Below are 27202 nucleotides of genomic sequence, written 5' to 3' on the forward strand. Positions count from 1 at the left end.
TTTATTTCTGGGTGAAATAACCCTTTAAGGAGGTCATCATCCAGGAGTTAAACAGGACAGATGTGACCATGTGTCATGAACTTGTACACTCCACGCCAAGAAGGGTCAGAGCAGTATACTTAAATTTATGGAGGACATGCTAAGTACAAGAATATTATATATTTGTTGAATTAAATTTGTACTCGTTTCTGCAATCCTTCATTTAAACAAAATTGGGTAATTTACTTATTTTACAGTAAGTAAGTGTTTAATACATTTTAATTTTGCCATCTTTCCTAGAATTGTATTAGTGATCATTAAGAAAATACATCTTTTGTATTTGTTCTGAGGGGGTGTACTCATTTATATATATATATATAATATTTTAAATACACTGGGGCTGGACTCACCGTAACCTCCTTGCCCAGGCTCGTCCCCTTATGGGTCAGTAACGTTCTGATGCCTTCTCCACTTCCCAGCTGATAGATCAAAACTTCAGTTGGTTGGTTGATGATGGGCCAGTCTTTGGCCTGGAGTTCATACCAGATAGTGCTAAGACAGACATATTAAAAGTCAAATGATCAACTCCATTGTTGGCATGCATAATATTGTTTTTAAAATGCAAATGATTGATTCAATCAATCAGAAAGGGCCTGTTTACACCTGGTCACTTCATACATTTTCTCTGAATGGACAGCTATCTGATCGTGAAAAGACCAGGTGTAAATGCCCTCCGAAACGCATTTGACACAGATTTAAATCAGATCGCTCAAACCACTTCAGGGTGGTCTGGGACGCATTCCAGTCAAAACTGAATAGGTCTAAATGCATCTGGTTGTTGAAACGACATTTGTAAATTTTACTCCTCCCAAAAATACTAAAAATTAAATGTGTGTTATAGGCTAAATAACATGTTATAGCCAAATATGACAACGCTACTGCATCACACATCCCTGCAGATGAGCAGCCGAGCATCTCTTCAGTATGCTGACGCGCAAACTGCCGCAAATGAAAAGTTGCAGACACTCAAATCTTCATTAGAAGTAATGAGACTAAATTATCTTATCAGTGCTGTTGCCGCACTCTCTCATATTGCGGTCTTTGATTTTGAAATTAGCTGATGATTAATAAAATGCAGCTCATGTTTGTTGCATTCAGTGACGTGAGCACTATTAAATCTGCATATAGTGGGAATTGAAGATCAGATTCATATCTGTTTTGTGGAGACACATTTATGTGGCCAAGAGTAAATGGAATCGTTTTGATAAATCAGATAGCCATCTGATCAGTAAAAAAGCATGAAGTGACCAGATGTAAACAGGCCCAAGACGTCCTTGCGTGAAAAAAAAAAGCAGAAATGAAACTTTAACACCCAAACCAAATGTTTGCATTATTAGCACGTTATATGAGATGCACATGTGAGAACAGATATGTGGTTTTTACCCAAAGGCGTAAACATCAGCAGCTTTTGAAAAGGGCAAACAGTCTTGGTTTCCTGGTCCCATCTTTTGCACGATCTCTGGAGCCAGGTAATAGATCCACCCCCGTGGCAGCTTCAGTTCATTTTCACGCCTACACACATGCACACACACTTTAATGAAGCTCTTAACAAAGCATACTGTATAATAAGATTATTAATTTATTATAATACTGCAGTAATGACCTGCCCTCTTGGACCACTCCAGACATCCCAAACAGGCCAAAATCTGTGATGACTACTTTGTTTGAATCGTAAAACACATTCTTGGACTTTAAATCTTTGTGCACAATTCCCTTTGCATGGAGGTAACCCATTCCCTGTAGAAGGTTTAAAAAAACAGACAGTATAAGGATATATAGCACTCAATATTTCGGCTATTGAAATCAAAGTTCTTTCATTGAGGTTTTAATGTGATTTGAGCTAAAGAAGCAAATAGTGTGATTAACTGTTGTCAGTTTGCTGAGTTATTACATTTTGTTGTAAGACCATGAAGACATTTTCATTAGATAATGCATTGCTGAATCCTTTAAAATAAAACCAAGAACATGTATTGCATGTTATTCTTCATACCTTTACTATTTCCTGAGCGATTTGTCGTATTTTGTTGAGGTCAAGTTTAGAGTCCCTCACAACAGAGTACAGCGTCCGTCCTTTACAAAAGCTGTGGCAGGACAACATAAATAGATGAATCAAAATCCAAATGCACATATGCTCTTATATAATTTACAATATTAAACATTATAAAACATATACACTACCGCTCAAAAGTTCGATAAGACTGTTTTTAAATGAAGTCCCCTATGCTTACCAGGACTGCATTTCAACAATATAGTAAAAACTGTAATATTGTGAAATATTATTACAATTTTAAAATTTAAAAATGTAATTTATTCCTGTGATGGCAAAACTTATTTGAAATAGCAATCTTTTGTAACATTATACATCTTTGCTGTAACTTTTGATTGATGGATGGATGGATGTTTGCTGAGTAACACTGTTCATTTCTTAAAGGAACACTCCACTTTTTTTGAAAATAGGCTCATTTTCCAACTCCCTAGAGTTAAACAGTTGAGTTTTACCGTTTTCGAATCCATTCAGCCGATCTCCGGTTCTGGCGGTACCACTTTTAGCATAGCTTAGCATAGTTCATTGAATCTGATTAGACCGTTAGCATCGCACTTAAAAATGACCAAAGAGTTTTGATATTTTTCCTATTTAATACTTGACTCTTCTGTAGTTAAATCGTGTACTAAGGCCGACGAAAAATAAAAAGTTGTGATTTTCTAGGCTGATATGGCTAGGAACTATACTCTCATTCAGGCCTAATAATCAAGGAACTTTGCTGCCGTTCCATGGCTGCAGCAGTGCAATGATTTTACGCAGCGCCTGTGAGCCCCTGCTTGCACAGGGAACGTGCCTTGCAACCATGGAGACGTTTGTGAGAGACGCTGCGTAATATCATTGCACTGCTGCAGCCATGATACGGCAGCAAAGTTCCTTGATTATTACGCTGGAATGAGAGTATAGTTCCTAGCCATATCAGCCTAGAAAATCGCAACTTTTCATTTTCTGTCGGTCTTAGTACACGATTTAACTACAGAAGAGTCAAGTTTTAAATAGGAAAAATATCAAAACTCTATGGTCATTTTTAAGCACGATGCTAACGGTCTAATCAGATTCAATGAACTATGCTAAGCTATGCTAAAAGTGGTACCGCCAGAACCGGAGATCGGCTGAATGGATTCGAAAAAGGTAAAACTCAACTGTTTAACTCTAGGGGAGTTGGAAAATGAGCCTATTTTCAAAAAAAGTGGAGTGTTCCTTTAAAGGATTAGTTCACTTTCAAATTAAAATTTCCTGATAATTTACTCACCCCTATGTCATCCAAGATGTTCATGTCTTTCTTTCTTTCTTTCTTTCTTTCTTTCTTTCTTTCTTTCTTTCTTTCTTTCTTTCTTTCTTTCTTTCTTTCTTTCTTTCTTTCTTTCTTTCTTTCTTTCTTTCTTCAGTCAAAAAGAAATTAAGGTTTTTCATGAAAACATTTCAGGATTTTTCTCCTTATAGTGGACTTCAATGGCCTCCAATCGGTTGAAGGTCAAAATTACAGTTTCAGTGCAGCTTCAAAGTGTTCTACACAATCCCAGACGAGAAATAAGGGTCTTATCTATAGAATCCAACGCTCATTTTCTAAAAGAAAATAAGATGTTTTATATATTTTAACCATAAATGCTCATCTTGAACTAGCTCTCTTCTTCTTCTCTATTAGAATTCCGGCATTGTAAACTCTGCTAAGTGTATTACTGCCCTCCACAGGTCAAAGTTTGAACTAAATGGTCATATACAATATGCTAGTGCAAGTATATAACAATTAGTTCAAACTTTGACCTATGGAGGGCAGTAATACACTTAGCTTGGAATTCTAATAGAGAAGAAGAAGAAGAGAGCTAGCTCAAGATGAGCATTTATGGTTAAAATGTGTATAATTTTTATTTATTTTTTTTTAGAAAATGAGCGATGGTTTCTCTAGATAAGACCCTTATTCCTCGTCTGGGATCGTGTAGAACGCTTTGAAGCTGCACTGAAACTGTAATTTTGACCTTCAACCGTTTGGAGGCCATTGAGGTCCACTATAAGGAGAAAAATCCTGGAATGTTTATGGGGTGAGTAAATTATCAGGAAATTTTAATTTGAAAGTGAACTAATCCTTTAAGAAAAAAACCCACTTTTGAATGGTAGTGTACATGAACGACACAACATCGAGAGAGCAGAAAGATGAACCTGGTGATGATGGCCAGATGGGGTGGGTTCATACAGGCCCCCATAAACAGCACGACGTTCTCATGTCGTGTTTGCCGGTAGTTCATCACCTCCTTCTTGAACAACTTCAGGTGCTCCTGATTGTTACCATCGATCTCTAGCAATCGAACGGCCACCTCTCCGTGCCAACGGCCCCTGCACACCTTCCCCCAGCGGCCTTTACCGATCAGCTCTCCGAGCTCGAGCTGCTCAAACGGCACATCCCACTCCCGAAGGTCAACGCTAGTCTGGCTGGCCTTACGGCTTATGTGGTCCTTCCAGTATCCCCTACAGTTGGGGAGGTCATCCACTTCATCACCTTCACTTTCATCGTCCGATCCTTCCTGATCCTGACCGTCGTCCCCTTGCTGCTCCTCATCCTGAATGAGAAGTTTTGATTTTACACATTTCAAAACGCAGATGTAAGATAAAACTTTTAATTTCTGTTTCTTCAATGGCCAGGGTCACTACACGTAAACTAATGACCACAAAAAAAGCATGTGACCACCACTTTAAACTGGAAATCATGCCCACAAACACTTTAAATTCCTGATAGCTCCGTGGTTGGAACGTGTTTATTGCAGCACTCACCACAGCTTCCCTTTTGCCTGTTGAGGTCTGCTTGACATTACCATCCAACTGGTCTGTTTCTCTGCATGGGAGAGAAGACACGCTAGACTCAGTGGGCGTCTACTAACCACATTTAAATATTTAGCATTATATAAATACTATGTATGATCTTGATCATTTATAAGGGATAGTTCACCTGAAAATGTAAATTCTGTTATTTACTTACGTTTTTCTGAACCCATGTGACTTTCTAATGTGGGTCACAAATAAAGGAAAAATTGCTGAACATGTCATAGATTGATTTCAACTGTCTTGTCACTGATGTCAAACCTCATGTGAAACATTTGAAGTAAATGACAGTATTATTTATATACTATTATACTATTTATTCATATTTAATATTAATATATTTAATTTTTATTAATTTAGTTTTGTGCTTTTATTTTTATTCATTTTCTTTTAACGTTTCTATGAAAGTTTTATTTCAATTAGTCGCAAATGCAACATTTGTAATTTTTATATTTCGTCTTATTTTTAAGCTTTATTTCAGTTAGCGAAACCCATTTTTAACCATTTTTTAGTATAAGCGTATAATTTTTAGAGGCATCTAGTGGTGAGGTGGCGAATTGCAATATAGAAAAGCTACGGTGGCCAACACAGGACAAAAATGTCTGAGACAAATGTTGTCAAGCAAATGCAATCTGTAGGGCAGTTTGTCCATTTAGGGTTACTGTAGAAAGAAACATGCAGGCGGAAAATGGCGATTTAACATGTGTATGTATAGAAATGGCTCATTCTAAGGTAACAAAAACATAACGGTTCATTATGTAAGATCTTTATTCACCACTGAAAACATAGTTATTGCAGTTCTGTCAATAGATCCTCTTAAAATTTTCACATTGCACCTTTAAGTGTTAGCCTTTTCTCACACAAAGGTATCAAATGATTTAAGAAGACATGTTAAGCTACTTTTATTGTGCTTTTTTGGTGCTTGGCATTCAATTTTGTGTTCCATAGAAGAAAGCCAATCTATCAGATTGGTATCAACATGAAGGTGAATAAAAAGCATCTGAATGAACTTCAATGAAGCATGCATAATAAGTTCAAACTTGCAGGGGAATTTCTCAGAAGTTCAGTGTTGCTACATTGGTTCCGTGTGAACTTAGTGCACATGATTAATTCTTTATGAAGCAATAACCAAAACTGTGCAGTCACTGCTACAGTTTAGGGATATGAACAGTATAAAGTACCATGAAGAACCAAAACCAATGACACTTGAATTTCCTGGGATCAAAACAGAAAAATACTGAAGTAACAGTAACCGAGAGGTCAAGCCTTACCCAGTGTTGTAACTGCCATCTGGATGTGTGGAACTGGATACGTCTGTGTGAAAAGAAAAAAAAAGGGATTCCTGAGTGTGTGATTACGTGAGCAATGTAAGTGTACTTCAGAGTGCAGATTACGCCACTGTTGGCTATTAAACGTTCAGATTCCATTTTCCAAGTAATTTTACTCCACTTCAAGTTTAAAAATTGTTTTATCTTTATAAAATATATTACAGAGCCCAAACTTTTGAACAGTCTTGTATATGACAAAGTTTAGTATTTAAGGTTAGGGATTTGAGCAATAGTAATGGTTTTCAGGTGTTTATAACTTGGTGAAACTTTAATATAATGTAAACTATACACCTAAATAATATGCGTTTCAGATTCTCCATGCACACTAAAAGAGGTACAAAGAGAAATGAAAAGAAAAAAAAAAAAGCAATTCACATAAATAATCACTAGGAGGCAGCATACAACAGTCTAAACACTACTAGCAACACAGGCCCTGTCCCAAACCGCACACTTCATGTGCACTTGCACAGAAGTTCCATTCGAGACAGGGCCTTAATCTCAAATTGCATTGTTAACTACAGGTTAAGATTGGGTAAGCACAGTTGAGTTGTTTCAAAAGGTCAGTGATAACTCAACAAGGAACTCAGAAATCGCACCTGAAGGGTAAATAACAGAGTTTTGTGGTGTGGAGGATTGTTAACTCACCAGGGAAGACAAACTGCTGTCTATGCTGAAAGTAGCAGGCAGCTAACGAATGGGACAAACAGACAGATATCCGCAAGGAAAAGAGAAAGACCCAGTTAAACAACTTGCTTGTTATGCATCAGCAAGAGTTTATTAAACTAAAACGTTTTAGTAAAGCACTGCGGAACATTAAGGGCAGATATTAGTAGGTTAGTATACATTCATCCAAGACAGACAACAAAGACGTGCCTGCTGTGCTTCAAAAAGAACGACCTTCTTGTGTCGCAATGGTTTTAGACGCGGGAGGGTAAATAAGATTCAGTGGAATCTGTGTAACCAAAACTGACCTGGGAAGTGAAAGCGACTGTCAACATGACCCTTAGGGGAGGGGTTGGGTGGCGGGGTGGCGCTTGGGGGGTTGCTCTGACTGAAGGGGGCAGGTGAGGAGGGGGTGGAGGAGGTGGTGGAGGAGGGGTTACTACTGGAGTCCAGGTGACTCAGTGATGGAGGGTGGTCCTGAAGGGAAAGACACAAATCTTAGAAAACATTCTCCAGAAACAAGGAGTAAAAATGGAGGTTCAGTAACAAATCTTGTGGGTAGCCACTAGCATCACCAATTTGAATTGCAAAAATAAATTAATAATAATAAAGGTCTTTTTTTAAATGATCATTTTATATATAATGTATCATTTAGTTACTTATTATAATAATTAAAGTGTTTTTTTTTAATGACATACTTCAACTTTAAGAGTCTTACAACACCACTCTGAGTCAGCACATATAAGGAGTTAGTATGACGTTAATTTCACGACTTCCTGGTTTGTGTGGTTTGCCACATGCCTTTTTGTTTATTGCCTTGGGTAATGTTCCGTACTGCTGCGACTCTGTGGGTCGCTCCACCTGGTTGTTGATACCCGACGGTACTGATTCCGTTCTTCTGATCTTGTTCGGAACTGAAAGAACGGGACAGAACTTTAGATTGTCTGCAGCAAAAAACTGTCTAAATATATACAGTATATTAGCTCTTGTACAAAATCTTACATTGTGCAAATGAAATCCTGCACTTAGGGGCCTCTTTGGTACATTTATTGTGGCACTTCACCCTAAAAGAGATGGAAGCAAACATTAGCAGGGAGATAGTGGGAAGTCAGACATGGTTTTTCTAAATGTTTCTCGTCTTTGCTTACTTGCAATGTTTGCATTTAACACCAAACATCATGTTCTTCTTGCACACCTGGCACGTCTGAGACAACCAGGACTTGGTGGAAAACCTGAGGAGGCACAATAAGAAAGCCAATTTCAGTTGTGTTGGACAAACTAGTACATAAGAATGAAAACAAGAAAAAGTTCAATAGTTCACCTGTGTGTGACATCCAGACCAATATCCTTCCTCATGATTAGCGGAGAGCTTCCATGGGTTGCAATATTATCTATATGATGTTAAAGAAACAAGGGTTAGACTCAAAATGAATTCAAAATAAGTTTAGTGTTAGCATGTTGCTAAGCTAATGTTGTGGTACTCAAATAAGCATACATACACTACAAATCTGAGAAGGGAGCATAGCGTCTCAGTCTTCATGTTGGAAGCACTAAATGCTGTCTAGGTAGGCAGCTTACTGAGTTTTGGAAAACAGCTAGTCTTTTAATAGGGCTAAATAAGAAAACTTACTTCTTATACCCGCAGGATCTCCCAGATGACTGGGAGTATTTGGTAGGATGCAGGGGGAACGGGTAGACAGCAGTGGTGATCGTGAAGGTGAGTCTTCCCAGCCATTTCCTCCACCGTTTACCTGCACGTTGAGAAGCGGCTTATTTTTCTTCCCACTCCTGCAGGGCAAGGGAAACAAGACTACATTTGGTATCTGGGTAGCTGACATCAAACACTTCTGGGAAGTTGACATGCCCTGCCGTGTGACTTCATTTAAAGTGCCCCTATTATGCTATTTTAAAGGTTCTTAATAAGTTCCTACAATAGGTTTACATGCATCCGAGGTCAAAAAACACTTTAATTTTCCCATAATGTACACTGTAGCATCACCTCTTTTCTCACAGGGTCTGAAATAGTTCAATGAAGGACTTGGTCTCTCTTAACCCCTCCTATCCGAGAGCCTACTCTGCTCTGATTGGTTAGATACCCCAGTCTGTTGTGATTGGTCTACCACCTACAGTGCATGTCGGACACAAAACGCCCATTCTATATCCAAATTTCAGCTCCGGAGGCTTCCTCTGGACTTGTATAAACAGTGATACGAACAATAATGATGGCGTCGGTTTTACTGACTCTTCACATCTTCATTCTTTTAAAATGAATGCAAAGTGGATTTGCTTTGGCAGCACAGAAAACAGCATCTTCTCAACATGTTGACAACACGACCCAAACTCTTCCAGGTCTCCGCTACAACTACAGTGTTTAAGAGCGGGTCAAATTAAACTTTGTTCACAGGCAGCCAATGAAGACCATAGGCTGGAATTATGCAAATTTGTTACAAATCTACATAGGTTTGTGCAGAAAGTAAGGCTGGAATTACTGACGACTTGTTTCAGGCAGTTCAGAATCAATTCTTTCTTTTTGAGAGACAATAACTCCATTTGTTTGTAGAATAATTAATAATAAATACAAGAGAGGGTATGCATCAACATCACTTTCCCGCCGAAAGCGCGCTCCCTCAGCTGGACTGAGTGGCAAAAGAACCTGCTGCATGGCTGGATTTAATAGGGGAATCTGCGAAAACGCGAGTAAAACAAACAAATTACACTAAAGGTTGTAATTGAATGTGTTCCTTACAACTTGTCAAATAAACCTAATCCATGGATATTGACATGCAGCCAGGAATCGTGTTTCCTGACATTTATATGTGCCTGATTTGACGCCAGGGAAACACAAAGCAAATTTGCCTGTGAATATTTTATAGAACTACAATATCGGTAGGTTTAAATCCGCGTAATCACTTATATCAATGTTATATCGTCATATTGTCCAGCCCTAAAACATATATAGTTTTATAGTATAGTTTCTGTCAGTGTTGTTTATTTAAAAACACCCAATTATGCAGAATATAAGATGGAAAATATTTAATATATGAGTTGTCAACATAATATATAACAATACAATATATACGGTATGATTTTACCTCAAAATCAAACAATTTGACACAAAATGATAACTGCAAATACATGTTTCTCTGTCTGGAGTCCAGCTGTTTCTGTGAATTGCAGTGATCCATTTGCTTCTTTTTTCTGTTGCTTTCTGCAGTTATTAAATATATACCTCAGGTTTTGTGTCAAAGCTATTTGTACAGTCTGTCGCAAAGCTCTTTCCCATTTTGGATGTGTTTTGTGTGTTTTTCGTGACATTCATGCTGAAAACCAATGCTGCCGCTCAGTCTTTGTGCCACTCAGTGGGCGTAACCGCAGTCGTAACGATCGATGGTGACGTCACGTGCATACCCGCTATATATTAAATATTTGACTTACATCCACATCTTTCCATCATAAACGTGTACTCCACACGGCTCCGGGGGGTTAATAAAGGCCTTCTGACATGAAGCAATGTGTTTGTGTAAAAAAATATCCATATTTAACAAGAAGTATATTGTGAAGTAAACATATTTTATGAAGTAAAATATCTAGCTTCTGCCAAACCGCCTTCCATATTCAATGTACGAAGAAAGTGTAAAACTCTAGCAGTTCAAAAAGCTTACGCTATGTCCTATGCCTTCAGAAGACCTTTATTAACCCCCCGGAGCCATGTGGAGTACACGTTTATGATGGATTCATGTGGATAGAGGCACTTTCTTCAGCTCATACTCATACCCCTGTTCACTGCCATTATAAAGCTTGGATGCGTCAGGATAATTATTAATATTTCTCAGATTGTGTTCATCAGAAAGAAGAAAGTCATATACACCTAGGATGGCTTGAGGGTGAATAAAGCTAGGGCTAATTTTCATTTGAAAGTGAACTAATCCTTTAAGACCTTCATCACCAATTATTACAATGCAACCAATTATAGTTCCCAGAAAGCTTACATAATGATTCATTCTGTAACTCGCAGCAAGAAATCTTTCTATAGTACTTCAAATAAACACACATCTGCAGCTTGACCACCACAAATATTCAAAAAATGTGGTAGAAATGCAGCCGTGCAGCTTCACAGGCAGGGAGTTGCGGTGGACAACAGTTCACACACAGATTTCTGAGGAGGAGCTCCAATCCTGCGGACATTTATTGGCTGAGAGAGAGAGGAGAGGAGCGGGAATGATCAAGCACAGGACGCCAGTGAGTCTGAGAAGGGGTCTGACCTCGGCCTTGTGCTAACGGGAAACACTGGGGCTACGTGAAGGGGTGGAAAGAGGGGGAGTGTTGGACTACTCCGCCCCCCTCCAAAACCTGCCTGGACCTCGGCCATCAGTGATCTCAGATGACACAGCACTCCGCTCCCACAGACCGAACACACACGGGGCAGGGTGACATTGTATGGTACACATATGGACAGCATGAACTAAAAGAATATGCAGAACATTTTGTCTAAGAAGGATTTATGCTGCAGGGCAAAAAAGTTATTCCAAATTTTTGCTGAGTTAGGCAACATGTTATGTGAAGCAAATGTTGTGCAACATATAACTGAAAATCCTCTGGATTTTTAAAGAGATATAGTTGTACCATTGATTTTCTTCCTTCTGTGGAACACAAATGGCCAATTTTTTAGGAATATCTTGGCCACTCTTCTTACTATAATGAATTAAGCACGATAAAAGTACCATAAAAGTCATCTATATGACTTTATTTTAAGCTATGTTCCAAGCTTTCTAAAATCCCTGCAAACCATAATTTAAAGGATTAGTTCACTTAAGAATAAAAATTTCCTGATAATTTACTCGGCCCCACATCATCCAAGATGCTCATGTCTTTCTTCAGCTGAAAAGAAATTAAGGTTTTTAAGGAAAACATTCCAGGATTTTCCTCCATATACTGTACTTCATAAGGGGACCAACAGCCTGATGGTCCAAATTTCAGTTCAAATGCAGCTTCAAAGCGCTCTACACGATCCCAGCCGAGGAATTAGGGTCTTATCTAGCAAAACGATTTTCTAAAAACAATAAAAATGTATATACTTTTTAACCACAAATGCTTGTCTTGCACTAGCTCTGCGATGCGCATTAAGTAATCACGTTGGAAAGGTCACACGTGACATAGGCGAAAATACCGATCCAGTAGCAGGGTAGGGTAGGGCGAAAAACTCAAATCTCATTTTCTCCCCCAACTTCAAAATCGTCCAACATCGTTGGTCAAAGGGCGTTTGACTTAAGCCCTATTCGGACGGGATTAGTTTTACGTGGGAAGGTGGAGTAAAGTAATTTTACCTCAGAATGTCTGTAATATTAAAGCTGATAAAAAGGATCTTTTCGTCGACTGAGAAACCAAAGACTGTTACTGAGTTTTTGAAATGAGCGCATGCGTAAGAACAACCCCCCCCCCCTCCTTTCGAGGGAACGCCTCCCAAAACTCGAATGTTTACCACCGGCATTCGCTGTGTCGTGTTAGTGGATTCATTATGTCGGACTCACCGCAGGTAACTCATAATCTGCAGTTGTTTCTCCTGTCCCCTGACAAAAACATTGCATGCGGCGCCTGTAGAGTGTGGAAAGTTACTGGAGCGCTCGTCTCTCACAAGGAACGTCACGGCAGTGATTGACAAGCCAGAGGGCCAATCGTTTACGCGATGATTGTGTAAACGATTGGCTGATGTTTTTAAGGCCCTACCTCGTGCACAGATGATGTATATTAACATCCTCTTTAGCACCTTTAATTGGCCAATTCGCACGGGACAAGACATCTCAGTAAAACTATCAGAAGTGGGAGGGGTAACTCGATTTACGCACAGCCGTCACCTCCCTGTCGTCATGTGGGTATGTTGCTTCCAGATACAATGTGCGCAAACACATATAATCAAAATATATATACTATAAATAAGAATTAGGTCCGATTTATGAATTAAATTCTGATTGGATTATGATGGTAACAGGCACTTAGCTAAAGATATAATTAGTTTTGTGCCTCTGACAATTTCTTCGATCTTCTTTTTGCTCTGAATGGTATGTAGAAATTACTTGAGGTTTGCCACAGACTTGTCCCACCACCTACAACACAAATGAATGTTTCTTCAAGTGCTTCCATGCTTGAAAAATGCGCAGAAAACTACTTTTAAACAGGAAATGAAAGAATTTTACCGTACATATTTACAGCGGGTCTATTCGGACGGGATTGAGGTAATTTTTCCGGACCTTTTTACAGAAGGTAAAAGTCGCCGTTATCTGTACTGACATTGTCCGTAATGATTACCGAGATGGCACATTCGGATGGGACTAAAATCACTGAGAAGCTCTGGTAATAATTACTTTACCCCCACCTCCCCATGTAAAACTAATCCCGTCTGAATAGGGCTTTAGTCTTTACACGTTTGCGTTTTAAACACTTGGTCAATACTTCCGTCTATGTTGTGTGTGACCTTTCCAATGTGATTACGTAATGCGTGAAGTCATGAACACACATCACAGAGCTAGTGAAAGATGAGCATTTGTGGTTAAAAAGTATATACATTTTTATTTATTTATTTATTTATTATTATAATTTTTTTTTAATTGATCGATATTTCAACCTTATTCATTGGCTGGGATTGCAGAGCGCTTTGAAGCTACATTGAAACTGCAATTTGGACCTTCAACCCACTGAAGTCCACTATATGGAGAAAAATCCTGAAATGTTTTCCTCTTAATTTCTTTTTCGACTGATGAAAGAAAGACATGAACATCTTGGATGACATGGGGGTGAGTAAATTATCAGGAAATTTTAATTCTGAAGTAAACTAAGTAAATATTCACTGACATCTCACTAATTCAATGAATAAGTCACAGCTCACTGAAGGTAGATTATAAACCTCAGTCTGTGACTCACAAAAACCTATCATATGGCTTTAGAAGACTTGGAATAATGTGGGATAAATCATCTGTTTATGTTATTTGATGGTGTTTTTGCATCGTTCTTGAAGCTTGGAAGCTCCAGTGCCCATTCATTGAAAAGGGCAACCAGCACTGAGGAAGCCAAGTCAGACAGGTTTGGTGCAACATGAGGGTGACTAAACGATGACAGAATATTCATTTCAAACACAATTATGCACGTAACGAATTCTGGAAATTCTAAGTTACATCAAGATTAACACAAATAAAATGAAATGTCAACATATATTTCTGTGTAGTTTCATGTTACTGTTAACCCTGTGACTAATTTCATGTTTTGAAGAGTCACTGCTTATGCTTCACGTTTTAGTCACACCCTTCCAATGAACATATTCTATTCCTATCACCTCACTGCATTTCTTCATGACTGTACAGTGCAGTAAGTGTTTTTGATATGGTTTATAGTATTAAGCTGTATCAGGAAAGGGAAAAAAAAAAATCAATACATAATGCAGGCTAACATCCAAATGGATGCATTATTGTTACAGACAGCGGTGAAAGCATCATCATACTGTAAATGGATCAACACTACCATCCAAAAGTTTGTGGCCAGCAAGATTTAAAATAAATAAATTAATAAATCACTTTTATTCAGCAATACTATTATTAAAATTATTGATCAAAAGTGACAGTAAAGAAATTTATAAGGCATAAAGATTAAGATTTAATATAAAGATTTCTATTTCAAATAAATGCTGCTCTTTTGAAATTTATATTCATCAAATAATTCCACAAACATATTAAGCACCACAACTGTTAATAATAATTTACATTTACAATATATTAAAACAGAAAAAGGTGATTTCTGAATTGAGATATTTCACATTAATACTGTTTTTACTGTATTCTTGATCAAATAAACGCAACCTTAGTGAGCATAAGAGTCTTCTTTCAAAAATAATGTACAGTATTGAATAGCATTATATTTTAATACTAAATTGTGATTGGTCAGTTTTCTTTGCATGTATTTAATCATTTATTGCCACACTGTGACTTTATGGATTTCTGCTGACTGACAACAGGCTACTTTTTTAGTGGTCAGCATGATAACAGAAAAGAAGAACCAGCACTATGATTTCCTTCTGCAATTTCAGAAATGCAAATCTAGTTTGCATTTAAATAATATGCGGTGGTCAAATAGCAAAAGTTGCTCTAATCTAGACAATCACTATTAAAGACACCCTAAAGCCCAGAAGCAGACTCACACAAATCCTGTCATCCTTATCAATACTTTATCACTTATTCGACTGTCAAAATAAACACTCTCAAAGCAAACTTTGAGAAGAGTCATCATGCCATGGAGCAATACATTCATAAATAAAATATTATTCAGTGCTGAACTCACTTGTTGGGTGTAGGGTCGTCAATCCGGTTGGCCAGTTGGCTCTGGCTCTTGCTGCGTGTGAGGGTGATGCTGGGAAGGAAGTTTAGCAGCTTGCGGGAGGGGGGTGGTGGAGTTCGTGGGGGCTTCAGCTTGCCGGACTTTTTCGGTGGTGGGGTGGCTGGAGGGGTGGACAGCAGCCCAGAGGTGCAGCGGTTCAGCTGCGGGGAGGATGAGAAGGGGTCCGTCAGCCCGTCACAGCGGGTATGGACAATTGTAGGGAAGTCCGCTGAGGGTAGGGCAGAAACTGAGACACAGGAACGAGGGGCAGGGAAAGCAGAAGGGGGGGGCCAGCTGATTGGGTTGGGACTGTAAGACTGGGGTGCACGCATAGAACAAGACAGCGGGTCAGCAGAGGTACTGTCACGTTGAGTGGGTTCTGCTATCCACGGGATGCCCTCTTTCCTATTGAGTCCTACTCCTAAAACACAAGAGTGAGAGACGTTAGGACAATTCAGGAGCAGGTGGATGGTCAATGCAGGGCTCCAACTTTAATTTAATTCATTTTTATTTACATTTAGTAATTTTAGTACTTCAGCTTATTTTATTTAAGTTAGTTGCCCAGGCAACATTTCAAATTTTTGTTAGTTTAATTTTTTTCCATGTAATATTAATATTATATTTTATTTTAGCCTTATTTGAATTAACAAAGAAATAAAGAACTATTTTCAACAGCTTTTTAGTTAATAATAACAACAACACTGTTGCTTACAAATGAATCTTTTTTCTTCCAATCTTGCTGCCACTGGCGATAAGCTGGAAAACTTCCATATGCGATTTCATCAAATATCATCTAATCATCATCTATTGTAATATATTTTAAAATGTAACTTATTCCTATGATGGCAAAGCTGAATTTTCAGCATCATTACTCCAAGTCTTCAGTGTCACATTCCAATATGCTGACTTGGTGCTCAAGAAACATTTCTTATTATTGTCAAAAGTGCTGCTTAATATTTTTGTGAAAACAGTGATATATTTTTTTGTCAGTATTATTTGAGAAATCATTTGTAACATTATAAATGTCTTTACGGTCACATTTAATACAATCAGTCAACTTTGAGCAAATGTATGCCTAATATAGCTAGAATTAAAGCATGGTAAAAAGCCTAGAGCAGGGGCAGCATGAAGAGTGGAAAGAGGAAGGAGTCAGCAGTGACCTGTGTCAGTAGCACTCTTGAGACAGGAGAGGGCAGCGGTGATGCGGGAACACTCCTCACTGCTACAGCCCAGTCTTTTCATGGTGTCTTCCACCTGGGCACTGGACATTTGCAGCAAAGCATCCAGAGACAGCTTCACAGGAACTGCCTGGAAGATAGAATAAAACAATAATCATTGCATATAGGATGATTAACTGCACATTATTCTCGTAAACTGATATTTATTCAGTAAACAGCACCAGATATTACTTCTTGACTTATTTGACCAGAGCCTTTGGCATTTCTGTGGCCACTGATGTGGCTCTAGTAGACAGACGGAATGGAGTCTATATACTAATTAGAGAAAGATTAGGTGATAAAGCCCCCTAGAATCCCCCTGCCGCCACTAAGACTGCTGGCATCTCATGGCACCAGAATGAGCCAATGTCCAGATACCCTGCACAGTCCGGTTTTCTTTCACTGTCCGCTCTCTGTTACATTCCTCCACCCAACAACATTCCTGCGCTCTTTGGCGTCTCCCTGCCGTATTTCAGTTCTCACCCAAAACACGCACACACACGCTTACTCAAACGCATGACTGAGAAGCTGCCCAGCAACAGCTCTGGCTGTGGTCAGTGTGGTCTCCATGGTAAATGAATAGATAACAGGACACATTAGACTAGGGCTAGGTTAAAAATATGGATTTCTTGATTTTAATCGATTCTCTACATAATAAGCCTTGTGCTTTGACAAATTCTCTAAATTTTATTACAAAATTCAAACAATAAATACAGTTTTAGCGCTCTTGAAAGTGTTGCGTCAAATCACGTCTAATGTAATCACTCAACCCCCAAAAGACATCAATAATAACAGTGTGTAAACAATGTCACGTAACATTACATTTAACTCAGAAAAGCCATTCAAATCTCATTACGTTAAAAATTAACCCTAGAGAGGAGCATTTTGGTAAATGTATGTGTTTGTGTCAATGCCTAGTCCTACATTAGACCCCTTGGTCTAGACTCTAGAGGATCAAAGGAGGAACAGAAAGTTTATCGGCAGAGAAGATGGGGTGAATCAAATTCATCAATACAGGGTTTTGATTTTAAAACATGATATAGCACATATCAGTGTAGAGAGGTTTCAGGTGGAGGAGTAAAATGGTTAAATTTTTATGCTTGGTTGCTAAACGTTGACAAGATGTCTGTGTGGCTGGTTCAGGGGAATCACGCAACTACTGCTGTGTTTGTAGCAGGGGTGTGTGTGTGTTTCATTTTAGCTATGTAAGCTACACTTCGTGGACAAAACTGATAATTAAGCAATATCAGACAAGAAATAATGCTGATAGTCAGATGGTTGTGGAAGGTTTCAATTTCCCAAACTGCTCTCTGAGTAATCCTTTTTTGAGAAAACTCAAGACACGGTGACTTAAAAAAAAAGAAGAAGAAAAAAAATAAACCATTAAAAATTACATTTTTGGTAATTAAAATAATGTTGAAATAAAATTGAAATATTAGATGAAAAAATTAAACTTAAAAAAAAAAAAAAAAAACATTAGAAATGTTGCCTTGGCAAATAACTTGAATAAGTTTAAGGAATTAAAATGACAAAAGCAGAAAAAAATACTAAAACTGAAACTAAAATTAAAATGAAAACGGAAAATATAAAAATAAAAGCTAATTCAAAATATTAATAAATACTTTAATAGTATTTATACCATAGTCCAGCACACACACACGTCACTCTGAGATTGCTCTGCGCACACACAGAAACATTCAGGAGCACAGAAACTTAACGCTGACCCATGACTTTTATTAATAAAATAACTTTGCTACTGAATCGCTACATTATATTTCTCAACAACAAAGGGGGGAAACATTGCTGGTTTTGAAGTAATTAAACTCACAGCTAAGTTGTTAATAGAGAGAGAGAGACGCTGAACAACAGGTAACACACATTATCTCTCTCTTGCTTTCTCTCTCTCGATAATTAATTCAAATAACGCTATAGTTCATTAATTCAAATAATCTTACGCACTACTTTATCTCTGTGTCTGATTTAAAGCAGGCAGAATGCTAAAGTAGATCTAACAAGCCGTAACTGACAAAAATAACCATCATTTTTACCCTTCTGGTCAAATATCGTGCTGCAAACACCAGTTACAGTTTTAAGTTGTCAATGTTGGCAAATGACCATGGTATAAGCGTAATAATCCACGGCTAGCTGTGCATTAAATGATGTCGGGTGGTTCTTTGCATCCACGTCATGTATTAAACTCGTTTAATGCATACACAGCTAGCCATGGATTATCCCTAACATAAACAATACTAAAAATACACACACAAATAAATAAAATACATCATAATATATTTAAAATATATATTTAGTAGGGCTGCACGATATATCGCATGCGATTGTCACGCGCATTTCGTCAGTAAAGCCGGTTCCCTGATTACCGCTAAATCGCCATCACCTGCTTTCAATTGGAGCGTCATTTAATAGACAGAACCGTAGATCACTGACAAGCCACGCAATATCGCATTCATTATCGAAGGCGATTCATCTGCGATATGAACGTGATATTGCGTGCAGCGGCAGCCCTAATATTTAGATAAATATATATTATTTTTAAAATGTAAATATTTTCTAAATATGTAGAGTTAAAAAATAATAATAACATTTAAAATAAAAGTGATATTTAAAAAAAAAAAGAAAAAAAAAAAAGGTATTTCCTCCTTTACACTAATTGTGTTTGTATGAGGTGGGTGTGTGTAATACAGCACATCATAAACAAGTGAAACTGCCTTCTAAAATGGCATGCATCAGGGGAATGGGGATCTTCCAGCATCCTTATGGAGACTTCCTTTTTGAACAACAGCCAAAGATAAGAATTAAGAGCACAGATCTCTTCTCAACACATACTAGACAACAGTATCCACACATTTACCTTCAAGCTGGAAGGAAAAGAGACCAATATTAACTTAAAGAAGTCTAAATCAAACCATAAACATACAGTTATATGAATAAACATTCATCTAATGGACATACTATTGTTTATTTCTATATTCTGTCATTCAGAACACAACACAACGGGTACATTTTCATAATGAGGATGTAAAATACACATCTTGGTTGAGCTATACTACTTGTATACGTCTGAGTTAATAAGTACATGAATTACTGTGTTAAAACAGACAAGCCGGGGCAGAGAGCAGGTGAAATGACACATACCGATACCGAGGTGATGTCTGAACATGCCTTGTACCTGAGTTTATGAGCTGACGTAACACAGGGAGTGATGCTGTGAACATAAAAGCTAAACGCAGCATTATGCTTGCTTCCATCCAAACGAACACACACAAACTCCCACCTACCACAAGTCAAATAATACAGGTAAACTGAATAATTCATCAGAATAAGTCGTTGACAGTGATGGTTACTGCTGGTCTGCTAGTAGAGTGAATCTACAACCAATAAGAAAAAGTGCCAAAATGTGTCCTGACAAATTAAATAAATAGATCAAAATCAAAAAGCCTCCCTCAAAAAGCTCTTCAGTTGAATTTCAACTTGATAACTATCTCAAACAAATGGCAAACGAGGAACTTCCCCACAAGCTTGTGAGTTTGTGAGCCGCTTGACATAAGCCTGTCTGATGTGTTCAAACATAGCGTTAGATATCTGCCATTGCTAATTTCGTTTGCAGACTTTCTATGACCACAGAGGCACTTGCATGCAGGCAGGAAACCGACAAACATCAAAAACAAAACACAGTCTTAAAATGAGACTCCAGAACACGAAGCAGTCAAGAATACTATACCACGAGAGATTCTCCACTGAAGTTGTCCTTTCCTAAATCTCATATCCCAGAAACAACAAATCAAAGACTCTCCTCAGAAGTCAGTCACGCTGTGAGAGCTGCTCCCTTCCAACCCAAACTTCCCCTCCTACTTGCCCCGTCCCTCCTCCCTTTCCCCACCGTCCCTCCCCTCTATCCCTCTTTCCTTCCTGTGAACATGCCTGGGAAGTCTCTCCACAGCTCTGGACACTCCTCCTAAAAACACATGGTCACCAACTGAGCTGTTCAGTTTCCTAAATGCAGATTAACATCCTTTCTCTCAACTAGTCAACTCAGGGGACTAACTAACTATTTATTTATTTATTTGGAAGGGCTCTAGTGGTAGTCTGGAAGAAATACAAGCAAAGACACTCCTTAACAAGTTTTGTGTATGTCAAATTTTTATTTTTTTTTTCCATGTAGAATAAATAAATAAATAGGTAAATGAATGCATGCAACTTTACAGTTTTGACATTTTTTTTTTTTACATGGAAAAAGTAGCCATTTGAGCCACAGTGCCACAACTTAATAATTAAAAGACTAATTTCTCCCAGAAATAAAATAGTACTTAAGAAAACATAAACGACCAAAGATAAAAAGACCCTTTTTAACAACTTATTTTTAGTATTTTTTTTTCAAATCAATAAAAGTTCTAATATACATAGAACTAAATAAAATTGCAACTAAACTTGAAATAAAATTAAAATGTACTGAAGAAAACATACACATGAAAAATAAACTTTAACATATTTTATATGACAATGGTATAGTTTTTTTTAATTACAAATATGAATAAACAAACAAAAAAACAAAAATTCCAACTAAACTTTATAGCCTGCACCATGCATTTTCATCTTTGACATTTTGGTCCCACTTTATATTAAGTGGCCTTAACTACTATGTACTTACATCAAAAAATATCAAAATAAATCCATGCTGTAAATAGTTTTGCATTTCTAAAATGCCATTTCAGGTTCAAAAAAGTTCAAATGTTCAAGACTCTAAATAAAAAAATAAAAAAGGTAATTTATATCTCACAATTCTGACTTTATATCACGCAATTCTGACTCCAAAACTCGCAATTCAGACGTTATATCACACAATTCAGACGTTATATCACACAATTCAGACATTATATCACACAATTCAGACTTTATATCACACAATTCAGACTTTATATCACACAATTCTGACTTTATATCACACAATTCAGACGTTATATCACACAATTCAGACTTTATATCACACAATTCTGACTTTATATCATCCAACTGACTTCAAAACTCGCAATTCTGACTTTATATCATGCAACTCTGAGAAAAAAAGAAGGAACCGTGAGATATAAACTCGGAATTGCAAGAAAAAAGTCAGAATTGTGAGATAAAAAGTCGCAGTTAGCTTTTTTATATTTTTTTATTTAATGGCGGAAACAAGTTTCCATAGCATTCTGAAACGCTTCTGATTGGGGTCAGGTGAACTTGAAACCAGCCTAATTATACAAAGTTTCCTTAAGACAGATTATCCGACTAGTTGTTCAGGCAACCCACTAACTAGTCGACTTCAAAACTATACGCAATTTTCCACATCCTTATTGTCATCTCCACAACCACTAACAGAGCAGACATCACAGATTCCACATGTTCTACAAAAAGACTCATTTATGAAGCTATTAACTGAGCAGGATGTCTTTTGACTGTGTGAAACAGAGATTAATGAGGGTTAGGCTGGCCTAAGTCGTTCTTTGACCTGTCACCATACATTTTGTGCATGAGTGATCATCCTGGGCCAAAAGACAGGCCACATTAGAGGAACAAAGGAGAGCAAAAAAGGGGGTACAGCACAGGAAACAGAGGTTTGGGTGAGATTGCTTTCATCACTCTTTTTTTCTTTCTATCTCTTTTTCTGTATCTTTGCCTTAAGGAAGGCCTCTAGTGGATCCACAGGATGTGACCCACAAAAAATATGACTCAGACAACCACTCCTGCCTGTGCCCTTTAGACTTACTCAATAACACACGTTGGCATGTTTTGGACTGCCCAAATCCAAAGGCTCCAAACCCTGGTTGATTTAATATAAGCATTATATTTCATAAGCGACTCATAATCCTTCACCACGACAAAATACAGAAACAAGAAATATATAAGCATAAATCTGAATTGTGCATCATGGTTGTTGCTCCACTCGGTCACAGTTATTGAGCAATGGGAAACCCCATTAGACTCTGGCAGCTGTTGGAACTTCAAAGAATGAGTCACAATATACAAAATAAAGTGGAGTGACGTCAACTCTCTGTTATTGCTCAGTGACTCTCGCACACAACAGATAAGTATTAATCGGTGTTATTTTAGTATTATTCATATGCTATTAGCATATATAGCTTTTAATTTTATATTATTTTTCAATATAAATTTAATTTCATTTTTTTGTTATTGTTTTTGTTAATATTTTATTTCATTTTTGTAATAATTAATTTCTAGTGATTAATTTTAGTGCTGCATATAATATTTATATTAATAATTCAACTATTTCAGCTTTACTTCAATCAACAAAAATGCTTTTAATATTTTTGCTTGACCTATATGATGAGATGGTTACAGATAGGACATGATCAGATCATGCCCTGAAAGTATTGACTTAAAGTCTTAACATTATTGCCTTACAGAACAAATGTTCAAACCAAATTAGTCTTTATTTTAAAGAAATATAGCACTCTTTCAAGCAAAACCTGAGAGGAACTGACTTCATACAAACACCTTATAAATACTTAGTGACATTAGTTATAAAAAACAAGTACTATATGCTGCTTGGTTTGATATTTTGTTAAGTAATGTGATGTAAGTGTGATCTAAATGCCTAAGTCAGCTGTAATTTCATAAAGGGCATGATATCAGATGTAGCAGGTTGTGACATCATGACATCAGAATGTGTAAACATGATCAGATATAAAGGATATGATAACAGTTTTTACGTAACAACACATATGGATATGATCAGTCACAGCATGATGACACCCTAGATAGTTCTGCATTTCTAGTAACTCCAATGTAAACAAATACTCACAAAGCAGTAATAATATCAAAGACAGCAGAGGTGTTTCCTAGCAGTTCTGTAGACGCACCAGGAACCACAAGTCACACATATGCAAAATAACTCCAACGTAACAAGCTTCCCTAAACTGTCTAATCATGCAAATACAACCAAATTAGCCAAAGCCCCATCTTGATGGCCCGGCGCTCTCAGAAAAATGGTACAATAGCTGTCACTAGGGCAGTACCCTTTCAAAAGGTTACCTTTGTAACTAAAGAGTGCATTTTTGTACCTCAAAGGTACATATTAGTACCTAAATAGCACATTTTAGAACCTTTTTAAAGGGTACCGTCCCAGTAATGGATTTTATATTATTTTTTCTGAGAGGAGGAATAACATTCCTCTGCTCTTCCTGAGAAATTTCTATCCCATTCAATTACACTGGAGCCACTAGATTCCCTGCTGTCCTGTCCGAGAGGGGCAGGCTGCCTGTGGGTGTCCTGCCACATGCATGCATTCCTGCCCGGTGAATCACTGTAGCAACCTAGTGTGATACGTTAAATAACAAACTTGTAGGGTTAGGGCAGTGATTGTCAAGTCATGACTCAAAATTGGGTCTCAGGTAAATAATAAAATAAAATAAAATAAAATAATAAATAAAAATGTATATAGCATAGGAAAATAATATTCACCATATTTATGTGAACATACTGTATGTAACTGTAAAAAAAAAAAAAAAAAAAAAATATATATATATATATATATATGCAAAGTGAACAAAAATATTTTCCAGACTACATTAAATTTTTTCTTGCAAAAAGAATAAATATGATTTATGCTGACCACAATATGTTTTGTGCTTGCCAAAATAATATAATTGTATTTTTCTTAAATGATTATAATGAGTAATATAATAATAAAATTCTTAATATATTACTACATTTTAAAACATTTTAGTTTACTTTTTTGTAATACACAATTTTTGTACCATATTGGGTCAAAACTAGGTCCTAAAGCAATACCAGGCCACAGGCTGACATAGACAGACCGAAATGGACTGTTGCGAGTATACAACAACAAGGCAAGTATTTTAGGACATCGAAGAGAGGAAAACTGGAGTAGACAGTAAAAAAACATGAGAAAAAAAAACATGCAGTCCTACCGCAGTGACCAAAGTGAAGCAGTCAGCTAATCAGAGGCATGCCACAAAGTGACCCATGCTTTCCACACAAGGATAAATTGTTTTTATTTTTAAAGTTTTGTTCCTCAGTCTTGTATACGCTGTTTATTTCCCTGTTTGTTTGTTTCAGTGTCTATTCGAAAACAAACAAGTCTGCGCATTCAGGCAGTCATGAATGCAGTGCTGTTCTGGTCAGCTTTGTGTATGACAGTTATGGGGGCGAGGAGGGGGGTGGCTTTTGGCATCGAGAGAGACCCCTTTTGGTGTCTAAAAATAGACTGACGGGAGAGTTTTTGACACAGTGGCTGACACTGCACATTCTGAGCTTTGGAGTGGGATCAGGTGTGTGGATCCAACAAGGGCTGAAACGCCACAGACACCACAGCAGCGAGCAAGCAAAACATCTTTCCTCCCCTGTCCAAACCCTCCAATAACATACAATTTTTTAAACAGACAGTCTTTAAGTAGAAGATACAGTTTAAGGAGCCCGTTTTTAAAGGGAAGAGATTATATTGTAATTTAATGCTTTTAATAATGCTGCATAAAAAGAAACAAACTTCATGTTTTAAATATTGTTGTATAATAAAATAAACAGAAACAGCAATAAAGTACAAGAAGCCATGCTTTACAGAAGTGCCTTGCTGCATTTAATAAAATGGTTAGTAGATAATGCAAAATTGAGGTAAAAACTTCTTTAAAATATTATGTTATTCTATTTATTTAATTATTTATGTATGCATTTATTTATTTATTTAACATTTTTATTGTGTGAAAAAACAGTCACATTATTATATATATATATATATACACACACACTACCGTTCAAAAGTTTGGGATCGTAAGATTTTTAATGATTTTAAAAGAAGTTTCGTCTGCTCACCAAGGCTACATTTATTTGATTAAAAATACAGTAATAACAGTAATATTGTGAAATATTATTACAATTTAAAATAACTTTTCTATTTGAATATATTTGACGAAGTAATTTATTCTTGTGATCAAAGCTGAATTTTCAGCATCATTACTCCAGTCTTCAGTGTCACATGATCCTTCAGAAATCATTCTAATATGCTGATTTGCTGCTCAAGAAACATTTATGATTATTATCAATGTTGAAAACAGTTGTGTACTTTTTTTTTTTCAGGATTCCTTTATGAATAGAAAGTTCAAAAGAACAGCATTTATCTGAAATACAAAGCTTTTGTAACATTATTAACACTACTGTTTCAAAGTTTGGGGTCAGTTAGAATTTTTTTGAAAAGAAATTAAAGAAATTAATACTTTTATTCAGCAAGGATGCATTAAATCAATCAAAAGTGGCAGTAAAGACATTTATAATGTTACAAAAGATTAGATTTCAGATAAACACTGTTCTTTTGAACTTTCTATTCATCAAATAATCCTGAAAAAAAATATTGTACACAAATATATTGTACAATTTTACACATTAAATGTTTCTTGAGCAGCAGATCAGCATATTAGAATGATTTCTGAAGGATCATGTGACACTGAAGACTGGAGTAAATTCAGCTTTGTACACAGGAATAAATAAGTTTGTAAAATATTTTCAAATAGTAAAACAATTATTTTAAAATTGTAATAATATTTCACAATATTATGTTTTTTATTTTATTTTTTAATTAAATAAATGCAGCCTTGGTGAGCAGACAAAACTTCTTTTAAAACATTAAAAATCTTACCGATCCCAAACTTTTGAATGCTAGTGTATATTTGACTGTTGTTTTTTTTTTCACACAATCACACAAGATCAAAAAGAAAAAAATAAATAAACCAAAAGCAACACAAAACAAAAAAACAAAAAACAAACAAAAAAAAAACACAACAAAAAACCAAAACACAAAACAAAAAACACCAATCAAAAATGGTCCATTAGCTGAAATAAGGTCATGAAGCAGGGAAAAATGGTCAACTTTAAAATTCCTCAAGGCAATAAAGGAACCAAGAAACAAATGCATTCAATATAAACACACAATTGGTACCTCAATGAGTTCTGGCCTGAGATTGATAGTGTAGAGCCAGTCTGTGAGGTTTGGGTAAGATTCCAGCGCCAGCGGTCTGTGACTCTCTGGAACACTCTGCTTCCACTCTAACTGTTTACTGATGTACTTCACCAGCTTCACCTGTAGATGGCAATCACACACATAGACAAACTGGTGTAACTGGTGTAACAACTGATTTGAGACTCACTGAGCTAAGTAATATATCTGTTTGCTTTTTAAATTGACACCATCTGTCCTCTAATTAGTTTTTAGTCCTTTAAAGGAAAATTAACTTTTCTAATTAACTTAATATGAAGCTGTTTGTTAATTAAAATCCTTGGGGGGATTTTAAAACAGGATGACATTAGACATTAAAGCAAGGCAAAAAGATTTCATGTTTCAGAGCACTTTCAAGGTGACTAATCAGATGACATAGAAGATTGAAATAAGGACGGCAATGCATGTGATAATTCAGCATTTTTCTCTAAACCTTTGTGTCCGCAAGCGAGTGTTGCACACAAAATGCAAATCGAGAACAGTGGAAAGGAAATCCCCATGTGTGACTTCATTGTAAACGGGTGGGCGATGAAGGTGTTGTGTGTGTGTGTGGTGTCAGTTAGGCAACCATCTACAGTGCACACAAACACTGTACACAAACATGCCATGCTTTCTTGCTCAGTTCAAAGTGCTTCTGCCCGTCATTATCCTACCATCACTAGACTCATATTGGGTTAAAAACAACAAGCCAATAATGTTCAAGGCTCACAAGACAAAGACG

General features: G+C 36.9%; 1 protein-coding gene across 7 annotated transcripts in view; it reads right to left on the reverse strand.

The window, feature by feature from the left end:
* ksr1b (kinase suppressor of ras 1b) overlaps positions 1–27202 on the reverse strand; it is a 51802-nt gene that overhangs the window by 3436 nt on the left and 21164 nt on the right. The window contains exons 2-19 of one of the 7 annotated variants that reach the window (XM_067366326.1): positions 26425–26565; positions 16404–16551; positions 15208–15664; positions 8516–8673; positions 8207–8276; positions 8034–8117; positions 7888–7949; positions 7687–7799; positions 7194–7362; positions 6868–6909; positions 6166–6208; positions 5052–5075; positions 4847–4907; positions 4238–4635; positions 2030–2120; positions 1643–1776; positions 1423–1551; positions 390–531 (exon numbers count right to left, since the gene is read on the reverse strand). In XM_067366326.1, the coding sequence (XP_067222427.1) occupies positions 390–531; positions 1423–1551; positions 1643–1776; positions 2030–2120; positions 4238–4635; positions 4847–4907; positions 5052–5075; positions 6166–6208; positions 6868–6909; positions 7194–7362; positions 7687–7799; positions 7888–7949; positions 8034–8117; positions 8207–8276; positions 8516–8673; positions 15208–15664; positions 16404–16551; positions 26425–26565 (2466 nt within the window). Of the gene's footprint in view, positions 1–389; positions 532–1422; positions 1552–1642; positions 1777–2029; positions 2121–4237; positions 4636–4846; positions 4908–5051; positions 5076–6165; positions 6209–6867; positions 6910–7193; positions 7363–7686; positions 7800–7887; positions 7950–8033; positions 8118–8206; positions 8277–8515; positions 8674–15207; positions 15665–16403; positions 16552–20199; positions 20335–23277; positions 23327–24406; positions 24587–26424; positions 26566–27202 lie in introns of those variants that run through there. The other 6 variants (XM_067366332.1, XM_067366333.1, XM_067366331.1 and 3 more) reach the window with 6 other exon arrangements.

The sequence above is a fragment of the Chanodichthys erythropterus genome, chromosome 17 (assembly GCF_024489055.1).
Source record: "Chanodichthys erythropterus isolate Z2021 chromosome 17, ASM2448905v1, whole genome shotgun sequence".
NCBI classification, from domain to species: domain Eukaryota; kingdom Metazoa; phylum Chordata; class Actinopteri; order Cypriniformes; family Xenocyprididae; genus Chanodichthys; species Chanodichthys erythropterus.